At 40.7% G+C, this 21,951-nt stretch overlaps 1 protein-coding gene across 7 annotated transcripts in view; it reads right to left on the bottom strand.

Moving 5' to 3' along the window:
- Positions 1-21,951, bottom strand: part of iqsec1a (IQ motif and Sec7 domain ArfGEF 1a) — a 468,491-nt gene that overhangs the window by 11,216 nt on the left and 435,324 nt on the right. For all 7 annotated transcript variants that reach the window (XM_078209674.1, XM_078209681.1, XM_078209677.1 and 4 more), the window contains 5 exons: positions 19,551-19,673; positions 16,180-16,346; positions 11,237-11,376; positions 7,099-7,128; positions 4,282-4,407 (listed from right to left, as the gene is read on the bottom strand). In XM_078209674.1, coding sequence (XP_078065800.1) covers positions 4,282-4,407; positions 7,099-7,128; positions 11,237-11,376; positions 16,180-16,346; positions 19,551-19,673 — 586 coding nt within the window. The remainder of the gene's footprint in view (positions 1-4,281; positions 4,408-7,098; positions 7,129-11,236; positions 11,377-16,179; positions 16,347-19,550; positions 19,674-21,951) is intronic.

Here is a 21,951-nt window from a genome sequence, read left to right as displayed (position 1 = left end):
TTTTCCCCATAAACTTTGATCCCATTCACTCTAAGTGCTATATCTAGCTGCTTCTTGAATACAATCAATGTTTTGCAATCAACTACTTCCTGTAGTAATGAATTCCACAGGCTCACCATTCTTTGGGTGAAGAAATGTCTCCTCACCTCCATCCAAAATGGTCTACCCTGAATCCTCAGACTCTGACCCCTGGTTCTGGACTCCCCCACCATCGGGAACATCCTCCCTGCATCTACCCTGTCTAGCCCTGTTAGAATTTTATAAGCCTCTATAAGATCCCTCCTCATTCGTCTGAACTCCAGTGAAAACGATCCTAACCTAGTCAGTCTTTCCTCATACATCAGTCACACCATCCCCGGAATCAGCCTGGACATACGACACCAGAGAATTTCAGCCTTTATATCAGCAAATGTATTGCAAATTGCAATTCCTAAAGTTCAAAAACTACTCAAAGATTTATTTCCCATCAGCGGAACCCTCAAATATCGTCATTGCAAACCACGATCTTACTACTCAACTTTAGCAAATTATTTGCATTTTCAGATTTTAAAAAAAATTGATTTTTGGAAACGAAACAATTTTTTGTTATACAATTGTTTGTTAAAAATACTGTCAAATATGCTTTGAAAACTATCTTAATTATCAAACTAAAGAAAAAGTATAGTGGTCAGCTGGAAAGCAAATACACTAACTATCGCTTAGTGAAGTATACCCCAAAGAAGTTATCCTGAACCCAACATCACCATCATGTTTATAAACTAAAAACAAGCCAAATGAAAAGGAAACCAAAGCTTAAAGAGAGAAAGCTCTGAAAAACAACGTTTATCATAAATCACAGAATTCATAGAATCCCTACAGTCCCGAAAGAGACCATTCAGCCCATCGAGTCTGCACCAACCACAATCCCACCCAGGCCCTATTCCCATAACCCCACACATTTATTCTGCTAATCCCCCTGACACTAGGGTCAATTTAGCATGGTCAATCGACATCTTGGGACTGTGGGAGGAAACTGGAATACCCGGAGGAAACCCACGCAGACACGGGGAGAATGTGCAAACTCCACACAGTGACCCGAAGCTGGAATTGAACCTGGGTCCCTGGCGCTGTGAGGCAGCAGTGCTAACCACTGTGCCTTCTGTTTTTGCCATTATTTGTAGTAAACGCGTCTAACATCAGATAGGAAATCTTGGTTTAGAATTTCTTTCAGTTGTATAAAATGTAAATATTCATGATACAGGGATGATGATTTCAAGGATGAAAAGTTTTTATGTTCAGTGCTTTCAAAATAAACTTACACATAGCCCGATCACCAATGTTACTGCAGATGATACTCGAGCAAAGTAGTAATAAATAATTTTCTCATCAGTAAATTCCTCATAGTGAAGGGAGAATCAAAAATTTAAACAGAGTATATGACTCGGCCAATTCCTCTTCTTGAAACTGGATAATTACCTTCCGTCATACAAAGTGAGAAGCACTTCTCCAAAATAACAAATGTCACAAAAAATTACGGTCAACTGAAACATCCTTTGGTGGCTGATTTTTGATAAGCAGCATTTAAGCTATGTGGAATGATATTATGATGAAACTGACTTGTGGGTGTTTCTCAGCACTGCTGACACAAATAAAATTAAAATGATCAGAAGGCAGTGACACAAATCAAAAAGATATTAAGTATAACATGCTATAGAAATTTGAATTTCAATGTGATCCAGAGAGTGAAACCATTTAATAACTTTAATTTCAATGTCCTGATTCCATATAATTTAACGACCCTATAATTGCTTTAAATGCATTTAAATAACAGCACACAATTGGTGACCTTTACAAATAGATACAACACGCTGTGAATACCAAATTATGACACTGTTCTTCAAAATGGTTAACTGAAGATGGATTCAGTCTGGTATGAATATTAGGATGGTTTTAATTACTGTTTTCTAATAAAGCGATTAGTTAATTGTCACCAATTTTTGCTAAAGTCGAACATGCCAATAATTAATTGTTCAGTGGAAAGAATCTCAGGCAAAGCAGATTTTATTTCAAATTCGCCTGAGCATAAAAACATCTCTCAAACCGCTGCTCTGATCAACCAGAATTGTGAAAAGATATGGGCAGTGCAAGAAAAAAAAAGGCTTTTCTCTCTGTTGGAAGAATAATTTCAACACTAAAATGTTCCAGTACTGACTTCACTGGTCCCGTAAAAACATTGTCAATTTAAATAGTAGATAAATGTATTGTAAGGTTCCTCTCATGCCTTCTCATTCAACTGTTAGTTATTTGATATGTATAACAAAGCAGGGCTAATTAGTGATTTCATAGTGCAAGGATCCTTTGAGGAAGCGTGATCATAATATGTTGAATTTCGTATCAAGTTTGTGTGTGAAGTCATTAAATCTACAACTAGAATTTAAAATTAAAGAAAGCCAACTATGTAAGTATGAGTGATGAATTGGATACGTGGAACATACATTAAGTTGTGGAATTGTGGGGAACCAATGTCTAATGAAAGTGAGCAAATTAAAGCAATTAATATTAAAGAACTAGATATAGTAAATGGGATTAAATGGCTACTAAGTCCCTTAACTTAGCATCCTACAATATAGGGTTTTAATAGATTTGGCTGCAGAGATAGTTGGTTTTGATCTGCCAGAATATTCTGGATTTCATAACAGCCTCCATGCACTGGAAAGGAGAAAATGTAACCTCATTGTTCAAGAAAGGCAGGAGAGAGAAAAGAGAGAACTGTAGGTCAGTTAGCCAGGCATCAGTTGTAAAGAAAATGCTAGATTCTATTGTGGTATGGTAACAGGGCACTTAGAAAATCAGAAAATGATCAGGCAGAATCAACACATTTTTTGGAGAGGAAAATTGCATTTGACAGATCTATTAGTTTTTTGCGGGTGTAACTAGCAGGGTAAATAAGTGGGGGCTAGGGGAGTTGTGGTGGTGGCAGTGGAGGTAGTAAATGTGGATTTTCAGAAGGCATTAGATAAGGTGCTGCACAAGAGACTGCTGCACAAGGTTAGAACCCATGGGATTCGAGGTGACGTTTAAGCATGAATTGTGGATTAGTTAATGGACAGTGAACAGAGAGTAGGAATAAACAAATAATTTTTGAGTTGGTAGATTGTAACTAAGGAGCAATGTACGGATCTAAACATGGGCCTCAGCTATTTATGATCTCTGCCGATGAATTAGCAGGGGGAACCACAAGTAGTATATCCACGTTTGCTGAAGATACAAAGCTAGGTGAGAAAGTAAGCAGTGAGGATGACGAAGATTCTGCAGATGAATACAAGCAGCTTAAGCATGTGGGCAAGAACATGGTAGCATAATGTGAGGAACTGTGAAACTGTCCAGTTTGGTACTAGGAAAGGAAAATATATTTTTTTAAAAGATGAGGGACTGGTAAATCATCATAGAAACCCTACATTGCAGAAGGAGGCTGTTCCGCCTATCAAGTCTGCACCGACAACAATCCCACCCAGGCCTTATTCCCATAACCCCGCCAATCTCTGTAATTTATGCATCCCAGGAGACTAAGGGGCAATTTAGCATGGCCAATGTACTTAACCCGCACATCTTCGGAGTGTGGGAGGAAAACGGAGCACCTGGAGGAAACCCACGCAGGCACGAGGAGAATGTGCAAACTCCACACAGACTGTGACCCAAGCCGAGAATTGAATTCCAGGTCACTGGAATTGTGAGGCAGCAGTGCTAACCACTGTATGTTGAGATTCAGAGAGATTCGAGTACCTTTGTACTAAAACTATTACATGTTAACATGCTGGCACAGCAGCCATTAGGAAGACAAATGATGCATTAGCCTTTATTGCAAAGGGTCAAAAATGAAGGATGGGCCATTGCTGACAAATTTACTTTATTTTTCAATTATATATCGCAAGTCTTAAAATGTATAAAAATGCTCCGCTATATGTAGACAGTCAATTTGCAAAACTATCTGACAACCTTCAATGGTGGATCAATAGGCTTTCAACACAGAAAATTTAACTCAATTGCCACTCAAGATGGAATTTAATTTTATCCTAACATTTGAGTGTTGATTTATTCCAATACCAATCAAAGGAATGCCCTCATCAGAGGAATCAAGTGAATCAGTTCAAATTTGTCAGAATGAGGTCTCAGAATTATCTGAAGGGGAAAACGACATTATAAAGGACTGCACTAAGGAACAGTTTTACCATTAATAGGAGTGACACAGTGTTACAACAGCTTTAGCATCCAATTGAAGCTTTGAGTTAAAAAAGTACATACCACAAGGAGGTCATTAAATAAGAAGATTTCTCGCTGATGTAAGCCAAGTTTCTGTGGCTTGTTGGGATCTGGGACCTCAAATAATCGGCAGTAACAGACTAATCTTCGATGGGGTAGAGAAAGTACCTGAAATGGCAAAGATCAAAAGAAAATTTCAACACCATACTGTCAGAACAGATGTCATGCAGATGAACTTGAGGTTTATGTTGAGAAACTTATTGAGTTGCTATGAATATCATAGAATCAAATAATTCCTACAGTGCAGGAGGCAATTCGGCCCATCGAGTCTGCACTGACTCTCACCCAGGTTTAACCCGCAACCCCACGTAGTTACCCCGCTAAGCTATATATCTTGAGACACTAAGGGGCAACTTAGCATGGCCATTCAACTTAACCTGCACATCTTCAGACTGTGGGAAGAAACCAGAGTGCCAGAGGAAACCCACGCGCAGACAGGGGGAGAACATGCAAACTCCACAAAGACTCCACTCAGCTGAGGCCGGAATTGAACACCTGTCCTTGGAGCTGTGAGGTAACAGTGCTAACCACTGTGCCACCGTGCCGCTCAGTAAAGAAAAACTTTCTTAAAATCAATAAAAGTGCTCAACCAGAAAAAGCTGGTGATGCAACAATTAAAAAAAACCCTTTTCCTGTCTCTTATCTAGATCTGTTAAGCCCAACAATTTGATTGGGGAAGGAGATATACAGCTGGTTGCAACAGTAAATACTGGAAACAGCAGCAGAGGCAGCATCTCTGGAGAGAGTTAACATTTCAGATCTGATGAAAAGTCATTGATCTGAAATTTTAACTGTGTTTTTCTCTCCATAGGTGCAACCTAACCTGCTGATTATTCCCAGCATTTTCTATTTCAGATTTCCAGCGTCCGCGGTATTTTGTTTTTGTACACAGCCGCTTACTCTGTTCACATGTCCTAGATCCTCTGTATATGGTGTTGAACTAAACTGGCTTTCTTGTCACATCCAATTGCAGAGTAAACATCCAGAAGGCCATGGGCAAGTGCAAGTGTAATAAATGGCTCGTGCTGTTTGATGACCACTAACCACAAAAACTGGACTAATGTATTTTTAGCAAGGCTGACACTGTAGTGTCATACTGAGGAAGTACTGCACTGCTGGAAGTGCCATCTTTTGGATAAGATGAGGCCCCAACTGCTTGCTCAGATGGATGTATAAGAACTATAATAGTGGCACTATTTTCAGAAGAGCAGGAGTTATAGAACATAGAACAGTACAGCACAGAACAGGCCCTTCGGCCCACGATGTTGTGCCGAGCTTTATCTGAAACCAAGATCAAGCTATCCCACTCCCTATCATCCTGGTGTGCTCCATGTGCCTAACCAATAACCGCTTAAATGTTCCTAAAGTGTCTGACTCCACTATCACTGCAGGCAGCCCATTCCACACCCCAACCACTCTCTGCGTAAAGAACCTACCTCTGATATCCTTCCTGTATCTCCCACCACAAACCCTATAGTTATGCCCCCTTGTAATAGCTCCATCCACCCGAGGAAATAGTCTTTGAACGTTCACTCTATCTATCCCCTTCATCATTTTATAAACCTCTATTAAGTCTCCCCTCAGCCTCCTCCGCTCCAGAGAGAACAGCCCTAGCTCCCTCAACCTTTCCTCAAAAGACCTACCCTCCAAACCAGGCAGCATCCTGGTAAATCTCCTCTGCACTCTTTCCAGCGCTTCCACATCCTTCTTATAGTGAGGTGACCAGAACTGCACACAATATTCCAAATGTGGTCTCACCAAGGTCCTGTACAGTTGCAGCATAACCCCACGGCTCTTAAACTCCAACCCCCTGTTAACACCTTCTTCACAGATCTATCCACTTGAGTGGCAACCTTTAGAGATCTGTGGATATGGACCCCAAGATATCTCTGATCCTCCACAGTCTTCAGGACCCTACCTTTGACCAGTTATCCCCGATGTTCTGGACAAAATTCATCCCTTAATCAATATCACAATAATCGATAATTGGGCATTGTTACATCGCTCTGTGGGACATTTTAGCATTTTCTGCATTTCTTACATCACAAGTCTGACTACATTCAGAAGTACTTCATTAGCTCTAAGGGCAGCATGGTGGCACAAGGGGGACAAGGTGGCACAGTGGTTAACAGTGCTACCTCATAGTGCCAGGGACCCAGGTTCGATTCCCAGCTTGGGTCACTGTCTGTGCAGAGTCTGCACGTTCTCCCCGTGTTTGCATAGGTTTCCTCCGGGTGCTCAAGTTTCCTCCCAGAGTCCAAAAGCGCATACTAGTTGGTTGCATTGGCTATGCTAAATGTTCCCCCAGTGTACTCGAACAGGTGCCGGAGTGTGGTGACTAGGGGATTTTCACGTAACCTCATTGCGATGTAAATGTAAGCCTACTTGTGACACTAATAAATAAACTTTGAAACATTAAACTTTAAATGCTTTAGGATGTGGTGATGAAAATGCTATAAAAAATGCAAGGCTTTCTTTAAGACACTATTGCAGTAATTCAAGCGGGCAGACTAATATCACCTATTCAGTGAAACCCAGGGATGAGTGCTAAATATAGCCATGCCGCTATTACTCACAGCCCATGAACAAATTAGAAAACATGATCGGTTGCCAACTGCAAACATGTAACATTCCTAAAAATCAACATTGTGGTCATTGCATTGTCAGCAATGCAAGACCTAACTCTATTGTCTATTGTTCCTACAATGATATGTTACATTATTTTAAATGTAAATTTTCCGTGCTGTAGATAAAATTCAATGAAAATTATTAACAGTCAAAACGAAAAGAAATACCTACACAACCAAGTCCATGATGTAGAGATCCAATCTGTAGGGGAAGCACATATACAATAAATTAAACTTCAAAAGGGAAACAGGATTTCAAATCACAACACAGTCAGTATATTGTGCTTTAAAACTAATTTGGACTAAACAAAAATATCAAAACATGCCATTTTATAGATTTGTGCACTGGTTGCAAGTTAGTCCAACTACACTGAACATTTAAGGCAATTAAAAGTTGTTCCAAGCTTCCCAGAGCTACTTCTTAGTGTTTTGTCCAATTTCCAATCTTCCCTCCTGAAGAGGTTTAGAAAAGTGTTGTTTTCCCCACAACTTTCGTTCATTGTGTAAGAATCCTGGAAAAATCTCTGCATCCAGTTTGCCTGCTAATTAATGGCAACTAACAACTACTATTGCTGACTGTACACTTCTTTAATTTCATTATTATACCGAACTAGACTTCTAATGTTTTTATTTAATGTACCCTGGATAAGGGCAGTTGGGAGGTGACTTAGTAGGGAATTGTGGTTTGGGCCTTCATTGACCAAATTTTTTTTGATTTGAAAGTTGTAGAAAAGGTCAACTGATTAACAGAAAACCCCCCAAACATTATCAGTAGTCTGGTAAAGAGTGAGAACACGACAATTTGCTGTGTGGGAACAGGGAAGTAAACAGCCCCCAAAAGGACAAAGACAAAAAAAAATAGTGCCTTGAATCCTAGACAAGACATCTGGGTGTCAAGGTCACCATGTTCTCACTGTTTGGCATTGGAAGCCAGATCTTGAAGTTTGATGTGACCTGGGTGGGCACAGATAGTTCAATGACAGCCTTTGTAACTGGTCTATTCAAATGACAGCTGGGCAACGATTTGGTTAAGTCATTCTCCATAAGCTTTGCTGTGTAAAGAAAGCATAAGAAGGTATTCCTTGAACACAATGGTGTGTAGAGGTTTTTACATATGGCATTGACTAATGCCATGGTGTCTGGGAGCTTTTACATAGACATTGTGCCTCTACCTAAAGTGTAATAATAATACCGTTGTTCTTTGATATTCCTGTCTCAGACATTAGCATGTATCAAGGTTTTACCTACACTGAATAAAATAAAACCACTGTTACAAAGAAGTATCATTTTGAACCACCTCAGGGTTTGGAGAAAGGTTAATTGATTCCTTATAATAAGTGTTTTTTTACACTTGTTTCTCGGGAGGATTTTTAGGATATTACCTGGAGATCTGGTCTATAATGTTACCGTTTGCCCCTGTGAACCAAATAACCATATTCAAAAGTAGGAAATGCAACAGAAAGAGGGGACTAAAATGACATAGGTTTATTTAAATTACAGAAAAGTCCTATTCAGTTAACATTTAATCTGCAGTGTTGAGTGTTTCTTCAATGTATCCAGCTCCCTTGATTTCAGCAAAGCAGCATTACAAATTCATCATTAAGGGCCAGTTTTTCCCCTTCCAGCAGTTAAAATGGCAGGATTAGAACATTTTATCAGGCATGGGATTTTCCAAGATTGGATAGATGATGCAGGGGAGGGCAGGAACAGCTTGCAGCTGAATCTCTCCAAGAATGCAGCCACTATTGAAAGGACAAATTGCATTCTGCTGGACTGAAAACTGGAATTGGCTGATGAACAACATGGAACCTTTTTATTTTCAGATACTGTTTCAAAGGTGCTTCTAATAAATGTGCAGCAAAGGAGGATTTCCTTCTTGGGATCCTGGTACACGTGGAACAGAAGAATATAACTTGTGTTCTGGAGCAGGTATGGCAAACAGCCAAAGGACAAAATGGAGAAGAAAGGTTAGTAATTGCTAAGGAAGCTTAACTGGTATTTTACGATGCTAAGTAGATGGGAAAACTGGGCACATCCAAAAGGGTTTCAACTCACCCGATTTTGCCATGTTTGCAGCTGATTTCTAAGATCACAGTAAATGCCTCTAAGCTTTGCACAGTTGGAATGCCAGTTAACATGTCTCTTTCTTTTATATGCTCCTCAGCCTTCCAGGAACTCAACAAGGTGATGCACAACAAACGAAAGAAACCCAGTCGAGTCAAGGTGAACAGATCATGTTCAACACCCAGGTCTCGAGTATATAGCAGAGTGGAATCAGGAGAAGTCTCTGAAGTTCAGGGATTAAAATTTCACCCCTTTCCTCATCATTCTTCCTCTCCTTATTTATTCCCTTATAGACACAAGGACATCACCATGATTTACCTCATCAGCAATATAATCTCTGTCTGAAGGAGCGGCTTACAACCAGCATTCCAACACACATTCCTTTTCTATAACTTTCAATGAGCTCAAGAGGCAACTAGATCCCAGTAATGTTAAAGATGCCAGCAATCTCAGCCCCCTCCATTAATCATTCATTTTATTGTGATATTTAAGGAACTCAATGCCTTCTCTGCATCATGTACGTGGTCTTTGCTACCACCAAGACACATGCACAGTTGTACCCCTTCACAGAGATGTCATTGTGAGTGATGGAGATTATGGCTGATTTAAAACACCAATTAATCAACTTCTCAAGTTGCCCACAGCAACTCACGCATGCCCAGGTTTGAACAACTCGATTCATTCTTAATCTCGATTTATTCTTAATCTCATTTAACACAGTGGGAATGGAAGTTGTCCTTAGCACAAAGACAGGACTTGGTCTCCACAAGGAGGCCATTTCTACCAATGGTATCATGGACAGATGCATCTCCAACATGTCAATTAGTGATGAGATCAAGTAGGCAAGTTCACTTTGGCAGCCATGCCCTTGATGACCACTGAGCAAATGTGACAATTTACTTAAGGTGACTTTAATGACAGCCAGCGATATTGGTTAGAATAATAACACAGCAGAAACATTTTCCAGATGATCAGAGTCCTACTTTTCCCTGAACTGCAGGAGGAGGGTCATCATCTCATCCTATGCAACTCCAATGTTAAATGCTCCGAATGGCAACATAATGCACCATGCAGCAGGCTGCAGTAATCTTGACGTTCTTGGTGGGACTGTTATAAAGCAGCTCAAATCCGCTTCGGGATGTTGATAACATGTTGAATGCTGATCCCTATAATTGCTAGGGCTTGCTGCTGAAATGCGCCACTGTTGCAATCTTCCCTGTTCTTGGAATCAGATAATTACCGTACAAACAGATCACTTGGTCGATCAACACTGCGGCAGAGATTTTCTACACATAATTATATTGTTCATAATTTGCATATAATTTTGACTGATTTTATATCAAAGTGAGGCTCATGTCCATTTTTGTCAAGAACACTCCAGGCCATCTGAAAAGTAATGTAAAACGCACAATGGGTACACGGAGCAATTTCCATTCAATTTCCCAGCCCTAATTAAACGTTCCACTGCAGTGCCACCAGCCATGGTAACTGGGAAATCAGCTGTGTAGAATCCTGCACTTTAGCAGCATGTTTTTTCTCCGGTTTAATTCCCTTAATTTATGTGCCATTATAAATTTAATGAGAGAGTCATTCTTTTAAAGGTGTTAACAAGCAGAATACTGTGTAAAATGTAAATGATGCCAGGTCTGAATGACGTGTCATTTGTACAGCCCAGCTCCCTTGGAGAATTTTCCAACTTGACATTTCAGTAGGTTGCTAGGAAGATTCTCAGATCTTGGTTCCAAGAATCTGTTTGCATTTTCATCTGGATAATATCTGACCATTTCTTGCACTTTAAAGTCGTTTTTATGCATGTCCATGATTAAGCTCTTTTCTGCTGACTGAGTAATTTCGGGGTCAGTGAATTAACATTTTAAATATTTCATGCATGCTTCGTGCAACATAATTTTGAAACCACACACTCTTATGAGCAAACCATATTCATATTTAACTGATGACAGCTGTCTAAGTGCAGATGTAATCACCATTAATCCAGAAGGGAATTGGTTTTCGTGGAAAATAACTTTATGTCCAAAGACAGACCATTCGCAGAACAATGTGCTGATACAATGGAATATTTTTGGGTGAAAAGAACTATCATGATTCAGCCCTGCAATGAGAACATTTTCCATTCGTGCTACCTCTTCTTTTGAATAGTTTTATCTAAATTCTTGCCCCACGCGCTAAATTCACCATTACTCAAGTAGCATCATACTCTGCCATTGATTGAATGTATATGAACTTACTGGTTTCTTTCCCACAATCAATTTCTCAACCTTCTGAACCTGGGAGACATGGTCCTCGTTGGTCTTAAGTTCCCTTTTGCGGATTCGTTCATAAATTCCTGTAAGCATTTCTCGAGGGATATCTTCTCCATCATCCACCCCTGCAGGACACAACAATCCTGGTTAGTCCCCTATTTATCTATTCTCCTTTTTTATTCTTATAGCTAGTGAGTGGTCCTTGTAGTACAAGAGTCTGGCATTAAGAGGGTTAACATGAGTACAGTACTACCCGCGCAATAATGTAAGAGAACACGACCTGCATCTAGGAGCCAGTCTAGTGTTGGACAAAGCTGAGTGTACAAATAAGCACATATACAGCTCCTAGCTTGAACTCTTTACTCTGTACACAGTTCTTGTAGTTAACAAATACATACAGTGAACCAATTTAAGACCACGAAGACTTCATTATGCCAAATGATATCCAACACCCTACCACAATCCTTGCTTCAAAATAATAGAAGGTCCAGATCAAATTTTGCTGCGGCAATTTTGTGTATCTTAGAGTTGCAAAATTGCTTGTAAATGTCTCTATTTAATCAGACCTAAAGTTAAAGAAAATGGTTACATCGTGCCTGCGACTGGATTTTATTTTTGCAGATAAAATGCAACCAGAGTGTGAAGAGACATTTCCTGTAATCCAGACACCCATCAAAACTCGTAATCGTCTAAGAACTGGTTGTTGAAACAATGATTGCCACTGACAGGCACACCCAAAATCTCTTGGAAATACTCAATGGGTGCAATATTTCAAGGCAAGACTGCCAGCTACTAGAGAGAGATTGCAACTGACACAGGTGCATCAAGAAATTCTTCAGCAGAGTAAACAAGTTGTGTGCTCTCTCTCTTTCTCTCACTCGGAATAGAGAGAGAAACCCGGATTCAAGAAGCCAGCTCTACCAGAAACCCACCAGAAAACAGATTGTGTAATAATTGCCACATCTTCTACATTTGACTGCATCCAAGAAACCGGCTAACCTAAATCAACTGCAACGTTTAAAATCTACGTCTCAAGAACAATCAAAGCACACTTAACCGAATATTCTTCTACCTTTTTTTGATTGGACCCGAATGTCCCTTATTTCTGACACTTATGCATGTGCCCATCTGATTGTATGAGGGCCAAATGCTTGACATTGCATTTTGATTATTTTTCTCGCTCATAAATGACCTCTTTTTTTTTCGGTTCAGGAAACCTTGTTTGACTGTCTCCTTATTGTTCATCGCTCAAATAGTTAAATACATTCTGATTTGGAAAAGGCATACCCCGTGTAAAAAAGGAAACTTAAAACTTTGTGACCAACTGAGGAGGTTGAATGGAGGGGACCCAGTTCACCCCTTCTCACCTGATCATAATAATGCTCCTTCACTGTGTAGCATGCATGTTGGCGGCATGGTGGCACAGTGGTTAGCACTGATCCTTTACAACGCCAGAGACCCTGGTTCAATTACGGCCTTAGGTCACTGTCCATATGGAATTTGCACATTCTCCCTGTGTCTGCATGGGTTTCCTCCGGGTGCTCGGATTTCCTTCCCCAGTCCAAAATGTGTGGGTTAGGTTGATTAGCGATGCTAAATTGACCCTTAGTGTCAGGGGATTATCCGGGTTACAGAAATAGGACCTGCGTGGGATTGTGGTCAGTGCAGACTCGATGGGCTGAATGGCCTCCTTCTGCACTGCAGGGATTCTATGTTGTAGGCACCTCTATTTTAGGTAGGTCTGGTGCTGCTTCTCGCATATCCAATTTATCTACTTAATTGGAAATCAATCTTTTAGTGTGCATTTGCAAACAAACCCATTAGTTACAGACATACATTAAGACAGCCAAGTTATTGAGGACTTACTAAAATTCAGTGTTACGAGTTCCACAGCTAACACAAGCTAGTAGGATGAAGATTAATGGTGATTTATGCAAAATTCTTTTGCTCCTTTCTGCCTCATGATAGCATGTTTGAAAAATCACTATTATTTCAAAATGTCATTGTTTCATATATCGGAGTTCCATCAAAAAGAAACCATTTTAAAATGCAGCTACTTAGAAATCTTATATACTTTTCCCTCCTGAATTTCATAACGCAGAGATAAATGTTTGGGCTTGCAGCTGCCTATGCTGTCAGAGTGATTTGGGTTCTTCATCTGCGACAAGTTACTGCTATCTGCATCTGACAACACAGCCTCAATAAACACTTTCAATTTGATGCTTTTTATTCTCATTTCAGGCAATTTCCAGGTTTAATATATTCAGGAGATTAAACTATACAGGTAATCTTTCCAAGATGATGCCGGAACTTGGTGAATTCTTGCGAGCTGTGCCCAGCATACCATCTAATTATTTTATTCTTGTTCTATGCTTTTAAAACTCTGCTCTAACTCTTATAAACTCTATGGACCTGCCTCATATTAAGCTAATCTTTCACTGCACCCTAGCTATGACTGTAACACTACATGCTGCACCCTCTCCCTTCCTTCTCCATGAACAGTATGCTTTCTCTGTCCAACACGCAAGAAACAATACTGTTCACTGTAGACAAATACATGTGACAATAATTAATCAAATCAAATACCTATTTGAGCTAACTTTTCTATTTGCTGCTGCCTGCATTTCCTACCTGCTATCATTTGCTCTGTCTCTAACAGCTGATCACCAGTCCAGGCTTACTTCCCATCGCTGCTACCAGTCGTTCCATCATCTTTCTCCAGTAAGACGTCTCGCAACACCAGGTTAAAGTCCAACAGGTTTATTTGGTAGCACGAGCTTTCGGAGCACTGCCCCTTCATCATGTAGGATTGGGTTCACAAACAGGGCATGTATCGACGCAGACTCAATTTACAAGATAATGGTTGGAATGCGAGTCTTAACAGGTAATCAAGTCTTTACAGGTGCAGACAATGCGAGTGGAGAGAGGGTTAAGTACAGGTTAGAAAGAGGTGTGAATTGTCTTTCTCCATTTACCTGAACAAATTTGACTAACCCATGGCTGAAGGAGCTAGTGCTAACTTCTTCACCCCCAGTTTGTCTGCATGTTTTTCAATTATTTGTAGAATTCTGCAGCTCATCTCAATTATGTCAATATTTCCGCAATCCTTCTTACTACTTACACCTTAGCGGAGCTAAACATATATCCTTTCCCTCGAGTGTTTGAATTGTAGGGCTCTCAATTTATTTTTTACTTAATACACATACACAAACTCAACTGCAGCACAATGGTTTGTGGAAGCAGTTTGTATATAATAATGGTTTAACGCTTAACAAATAACATCACAATTAAAAAAGATAAACTAATTATTTTTAAGTGGAACAATTAGGGGGCCACGTGGTACAGAAGGTGAACACAATGCCATTTTAATCTGGCAAGTGGTTTTTTCAACACTTTCAATGTCTTGACTCAGTCTTTATCCACTGTGCTGGAAGTTATACACTATTTAATCTGCTTTTATATTGTTCTTTTAATTTGGATTCCAACAGATCACAGTCTGCATTTATACTGCTAAATCAATTTCCTGTAGCAGGATTATAAACCATGGTAATAATGCATTTGCAAGTCTGCGACTGGCATACAATCAATAGATTTGGCAGTGCATGTGTCAGCAACATAAATGTCAGCGGCCATTTTATAGACTTCCAGAATCTGAATTCAAACAATGGTTTAAAGGTTGCTTCAAGAGCAGATCAGAGGCTAGGAATCCAATGACAAGTAACCCACTTCCCGACTCCCAAAGCCTATCCATCATCTTACAAGGCACAATTCAGGAGTGTGATGTAATACTCTCCCATTGCCTGGATGAGTGCAGCTCCAACACTACTCAAGAAGCTTGACACCATCCAGGACGAAACAGCCCGCTTGATTGGCACCACATCGATTCCCTCCTCCACTGACATTCAGTAGCAGCGTGTGCGCTATCTACAAGATGCACTGCAGCAATTCAGCAAAGATCCTGAGACAGCACCTTCCAAACTCACGACCACTTCCATCTAGAAGGACAAGGGGGGCACCAGAAACGGGGAACGCCACCACCTGCAAGTTCCCCTCCAAGCCACTCACCATCCTGACTTGGAAATATATTGCCGTTCCTTTGCAGTCGCTGGGTCAAAATCGTGGAATTCCCTCCCTAACAGCATTGGGTCAACCCACAGCCCATGGACTACAGCGTTGCAAGGCGGCAGCTCACCACCACCTTCTCAAGGGCAACTAGGGATGGGCAATAAATGCTGGCCCACCAGTGACACCCATGTCCCACAAATGTATAAAATACCCTCCTGATTGATAAACAATCACTCCCTCCACCACTGACAAACAGTAGCAGCAGTGTGCGCCATCTACAAGATGCACTACAGGAACTCAGCAAGGGTCCTTAGGCAGCACCTTCCAATCTCACGACTGCTAACTGCTTGAATTTCCCCTGCAATTCACGCACCATCCTGACTTGGAAATATATTCCTGTTTCATCACTGTTACAGGGTCTAAATCCTGAAGCTTCCTAACTAACAGTACTCTGGGCGTACCTACACCACAGGGACTGCAGCAGTTCAAGAAGGAAGCTCACCACCACTTTTTCAAGGGCAATTAGGGATGGACAATAAATACTGGCCTATCCAGCAATGCTCACATCCCATAAATGAACAAAAAAAAGCTACTTATTGGTTTATCTACAATTATGTCTGTTAATACTGCATACGAAAATTTAACACCTATCCTATCGATTCCCTTCATTATTTGAAAAACTTGTTCTCAGACTTGCATATTATTTACACAGGTTTGAAATAAACAAATTTCTGTGCCAAACGACAGTTATCCGTTTCAATATATGATTTTTCATGGTAATGGATGGGAGCAGTTTATGAAATAATCACTGTGGCCTATTAAAGAAAGTGACACTTCAAAGCAAGTTCTGCGGTGCCACTAACCTCGCAAGTTCTTGACAAAATCCTCCAGTTTCATTTTGCGTTCCGGTTTCACATTGGGGCTGTACATGTCGGTGTTCAACAAAATAATTGCAAAGGCTAGGATGAAGATCGTATCAGGATTTCGGAACTGCCGCACAACCCCAGAGTTGCAGATACAGTATCGTTGGCTACAAGAGAAGGATAGAAGTTTTGCATGTTATGAACAGGGAAATGTTGTTAATTGAGAACTAGCTGTACTCCAAACTCTTCATAAATTAAAATGAAATGACACAAGTAATCACCTGCAAGGATGTGATTGGGTCAAAGAAAAAAACCTTGCGCAACAAGAGCACTCAAGAAGCTTGACACCATCCAGGACAAAGCAGCCCACTTGATTGGCACCACATTTACAAACATTCAATCCCTCCACCACCAACGCTCACTAGTAGCAGTGTGTACTATCTACAAGATGCACTGCAGCAATTCACCAAAGACCCTTAGACAGCACCTTCCAAACTCACGGCCACTTCCATCTAGAAGGACAAGGGCAGTAGATACTTGGGAAGACCACCACAAGTTCCCCTCCAAACCACTCACCATCCTGACTTGGAAATATATTGCCGTTCCTTCGCAGTCGCTGGGTTAAAATCCTGGCATTCCCTCTCTAACGGCATTGTGGGTCAACTCACAGCACATGGACTGCAGCGATTCAAGAAGGGAGCTTACCACCACCTTCTCAAGGGCAACTAGGGATGGACAATAAATGCTGGCCAGCCAGTGACATCATGTCCCACGCATGAATAAATAAAGGTGCGAGAAAACAGCTCACGTGGGAGACACGATTTATGACTGGAGGAGCAATTCCTTCCCTTCTGCATTGGCTGCTCCTCCAATCACAGCTCTGCAGGTAGTTCCCAGTCTCAGTCACTGATAGCAGAGTTGTAAATTTATTTAAGCCCTGTGCCAGCACTGAAGATTAAAACACAAGTCTAAAATGTGGGTCAACCCCAATGGCAGAAGTCTCCTGGCTCATGAATTAAAATGGGGTGCTGGGGGGGGGGGGGGGGGGGGGGGGGGGAGAGGGGGGGGGGGGGCGTGGCTGAATCCAGAAAACTGTTTACAAATACATAAGCCTTCGAGACAAAATAACAGGGAGCCGGAAAAATCACATCCCTGCATCCGAAAACCATTTCGTGCATACAGATTTTATTTTTAGTGTAAACCATATTTGCTAGCATAGGTTTACTTTCAAACTAGCAACTTGTGGTGCAATGATAAAGGTCAGTGAAACTATCAGAAAGATAATCAACAAACGGTTTTCAGTATTACAATCGTCGCACTAGAACAATTTACTTCATAATATATCTGTGATGGCCACAGTTGAAAAGAATTACTTCATTGCAGTTAAAAATCACAGTGTGCTATGTGTATATGTGTGTGTACTTCAGTGTGCGTGAAAAAAAATGAAAAGGGAAAAAATAGAAAAGAAACTTGCATTTATAGAGTAACTTCACAACAAGTTGAAGGAACATCCTTTTAATGCACAACGGAAGCCATTTGGAATCAATATAGCTGGGTTTTATCCACTCCTACCTGCTTCATTACCCCATGGTGCAAAAGCGCCTTTCCTCCGAGATCACTTCCACCCTCCCCCCGTCAACTGCACATTTGTGTGATCTTAACCCCAAGATCATCCTGCACTTTTGAAATCCGATAGTGTCCAGGTATCCAGCACAAGAGAGGTAAATGCTAAGAATATATCTGTCGTCTATATTTTGGTTTGTTTTTCCAGGACAGACAAAGATGAAGGCAACCCACTGTTTCGTGTTTACCCCGAAGAAATTTGTTATGATTGTTTAGCTTCTTTGCATTAGTTGGGAAATTCCTATCCCAAAGTGCATTTGCATGTTGAGTTTATTAGAAGCACTAAATCTAATCATTAAAGAACACTGATTTGGCCTCAATACTGTGTCCAATTCTGGCCACAGCCCATTAGAAAGGATGTGAAGGCACTGGAGTGGGGTTCAGGGTACACAAATGTTTCCAGAGTGAGGAATTTCAGTTACATCGATGGATTGGAGAAGTTGGTGCTGTCCTCCTTGGAGAATGGAAAGTCAAGAGGATATTTGATGCAGGTGTCCAAAGTCATGACGGGTCTGGACAGAGCAGGTAGGGAGAAATTGTACCCACTGGCAGAAGAAGCAAGAAGTAAGGGACACTAATTTAGGTGAATGGCAAAAGAACCAAGGGTATCATGAGGAAAAGCTTTTTCACGTAGTGAGTGATTCGGACCTGGAATGCACTGCCTGTGTGTTAATCGTAGCTTTCAAAAGGGAATCAGATAATTATCTAAAGCAAAAAAACAATGCAAGGCTACAGTGCTCTTGTAGAGCACTGGCATAGACAAGACAGGCAGAACAACCTCCTCCTGTGATATAAACATTCAATGATTCCAAGAATGAAAATGAAATGAAATAGTCAGCTAGCCATGGAAGGGATGAGAAAGAAAACAGAAGGCAGAGCATGCCCAGGTAAGAAAAACAAGCAGATATGTTCGATTACCCAGGCAGAAACTACGTGAGCAAGGGAATACTCCAGGAAAGGAACAGGCTGGGAACTGGGAAGCTGTTGTCAAATGGTTCTAAAATCTAAGTTTCCTAGGGAAACATGCTTTACCCAGAATACACTGCAGCCAGTGACATGTATACAAAGTACAAAACCAGATGTGATCTCTTCAGTGCTGTTAATGTCACGATAAAAGTTGAACATTTTGATAACATTTAAGGCGGCCTTCAACAAAAGGTGCACTTCTCTGGACTATTCACACACTGGATTAAAAAAAACCTGAAATTACCATTTTGACCATCACAACAAGCATCTATAACATATTGGATTTGCAATTTAAAAGTGATTAAATGATAAGTGCAGAAGTTCAGTTATTTGCAGTCAAATGTAGATATGAACTTGAGAATTTGTAACTGTAGAACGCAAAGACTCGTGGAAGTTGCATGCGTAATGGCTCAATCATATTAACAACCAATTGATCAATTTAATTTGATTGGAAGTCACAACTAGTATTTCAATAAGAAGTCTCTTTAAACAAGAATAAATGAGAACTGACAACGTTGCTTTCTATTCATATTGCACAAGAATGTCCGGAGACAAGGTGCAGTCCAACTTTAAGCTCTTGTGGCCGGAATCGGGGCAGGCGAGGCTCACAGAACAGAATTCTCCATTGGCCTAGGAGGGGACTTTACAAGTCTCACCCGAGTGAGGTCGTAAAATCCCAGCCTATTACTTAGTTACACAGAAAAAAAAAACCTTGCTTGTTTTTTTTTTAAACCTGTGGTCAGTACGCAAGTGTGATTTTGAAGAACCATGAATCACAATACCTGAAAGCCTCGATCAGACGTTCTACTTTCTGAGCTTCTCCTTGGACTCGGATGTGGGCCTGGAACTTTCTGAGAGCTTCGTCTAATTCCATTCCTGAAAAATCCATCTCATCGACAACACAGCTGAAATAAAACAAAAACCAGTGATTACTTGGCGTGATTTAAATATTTCGAAAAATACTTAAGAATTTGAGGTGCAACAAAAAAAAGACTTTTTGAAATGAGTATTTTTGTACAACTTATCTAATCCCCAGAGTGCGAAGTCATTCAAGGAGAATGTTACCTCTTGTACCCCTATTTTGGATGTCTGCTATTATTGTTCATTACTTATGAGGTTGGGGCCTTGGATTCAGCATTTCTGTGGCTACAGAAAAAGCCTTGGAATTTTGCCCACCAGGTTTTTCTTTCCGCAATGGCTTATACATCGTAACAAAGCCATCTAGATTCCACTCAATGGAATCAATTTCCTAAAATTATCTCGCTCCTCAGCCTTCACATCCCCTCTTAAAGCTGATCTCATTGATTAAGCTTTTGGTCACCCTTTTTCACCCCATAAGTGCATAAGGAGGCCATCCTGCCCATCGAGTCTGCACTGACCCTCCAAAAGAGCACTCTACCTAGGCCCACTCCCCCGCCCTATCCCTGCATATTGATCATGGCCAAACCACCTTACATGCACATATTTGGACACACAGGGGCAATTTGGCATGGCCAATCCATCTAACCTGCACATCTATGGGCTACTAATATGTCCTACTTCTCCTCAACATCTGTTTTCCTCATGTGAAGCACAGGCTATTAGGCTTCCAGGCCTGGAGCTAACAAAGGCATGGATGAGGGCAAGTGGAAGCTCTTACCTCACTGACATCCTTATAAGGAACTTTTATGCATCTATGTATTCAATCTGTTTAATATTTTGAGGAAGTAATATCCCAAGAAAATTGTGGAAAGCCTATAGTTGTAATATATCCAGTCTAATGGAAAGCCTTTGTTAAAGTTCCATAACAAATGCTCTATACGTTTAAAATAATGGAAAATCAATGTAAAACCATGAAATAATTGGCTAAAAATAGTGAACAGCATCGACTTGCTCAAGGAGTGGGGCGGGGTGGTTGCAGGAAATTGGGCATCTTCTGTGGATTGATGGAAACATGGAAGAATTATAGCACAACTAGAAAAGAACGATAATTCCAGGAAGCTACTGAACGTGACAAGTCATCTAAAAGAAAACAAAAAAAAAAAATCAACCAATGGACTCCGGTATCTAAGCAAAAAAGACTCGTGAAAAACAGACAAGAATAAAGATTCTTGGTGGCAAGTTAATGCTTTAACCACAATCCTGGTGCATGTGTGGTGCTGTGTTGTCTTGAATCATTTTTTGCTGAACTTGCAATTATTCCCATTTGTATCAACAAGCAGCATGGCAGGCTCAATGGAACTAGCTAGAAACTGCATTCCTTATGATGGTCTGGAAGCCGATATGATATAATTGAGTAAATACTCAACACAACCAAATGCACTGTCCTGCAAATACTCACTGGAGTCAAAAGGGAGTGTTGAAACAAGATGAAAAATTAAAAATGTCCAGAATATATCTAGTTGACACTCCAGGGACCAATCAACAGCCTCAGACCACGTGCGTGTTAGATTCTGCAGATGGCTGACAGTTTATTTCATTATGAAAAATACATATTGGCCTTTGTCCCACATTGTACTTTGAAAATTGGAAGGTTATGTCTCCATCAAGTTAATTGCAACTCAGTTCTTCTGGGCCGACTGAGATGGGCATACACAACAGGAAACTGCTAGGATATAGATTAATCCTAATGCACAAGTTATGCACGGGTCATTATGTTAAGAGAGACGATTAAGCGTTGTGTCCTTTTTAACCTGAGGAAGAAATGCAATTAGAAGTTCTGAAACAAAGTGAGCCATTGCTCAACTTCCATTTTTAGTAAATTAGTCTAATGGCTTATAGATAAATATGAATTTCTGTTTAACTCCTGGGCAACTGTGAATAGCAGGTACATATGAAAATATACATTTGTTCTAATGGAATAAAGACTAATACAGGACGGCATGGTGACACAGTGGTTAGCACTGCTGCCTCACAGCTCCAGGGACCCGGGTTCAAATCCGGCCTCGATGACTGTCTGCGTGGGTTTCTTCCAGGTGCTCCGGTGCTCCGGTTTCCTCCCACACACCAAAGATATGCACGTTAGGTTGATTGGCCATACAAAATTGCCCCTTAGTGTCAGGGGGGTTCGCAAGGTAGATATGTGGGGTTACAGGGATAGGGCCTTGTTGGGATTGTTGTCAGTGCAGACTCGGTGAGCCGAATGGTCTCCTTCTGCACCGTAGGGGTTTTATGATTCTTAGGTACTAATTATGAAAAATAATT

This window comes from Mustelus asterias, chromosome 3, assembly GCF_964213995.1.
Source record: "Mustelus asterias chromosome 3, sMusAst1.hap1.1, whole genome shotgun sequence".
NCBI lineage: Eukaryota > Metazoa > Chordata > Chondrichthyes > Carcharhiniformes > Triakidae > Mustelus > Mustelus asterias.
This window is presented reverse-complemented; position numbering and strand designations above follow the sequence as displayed.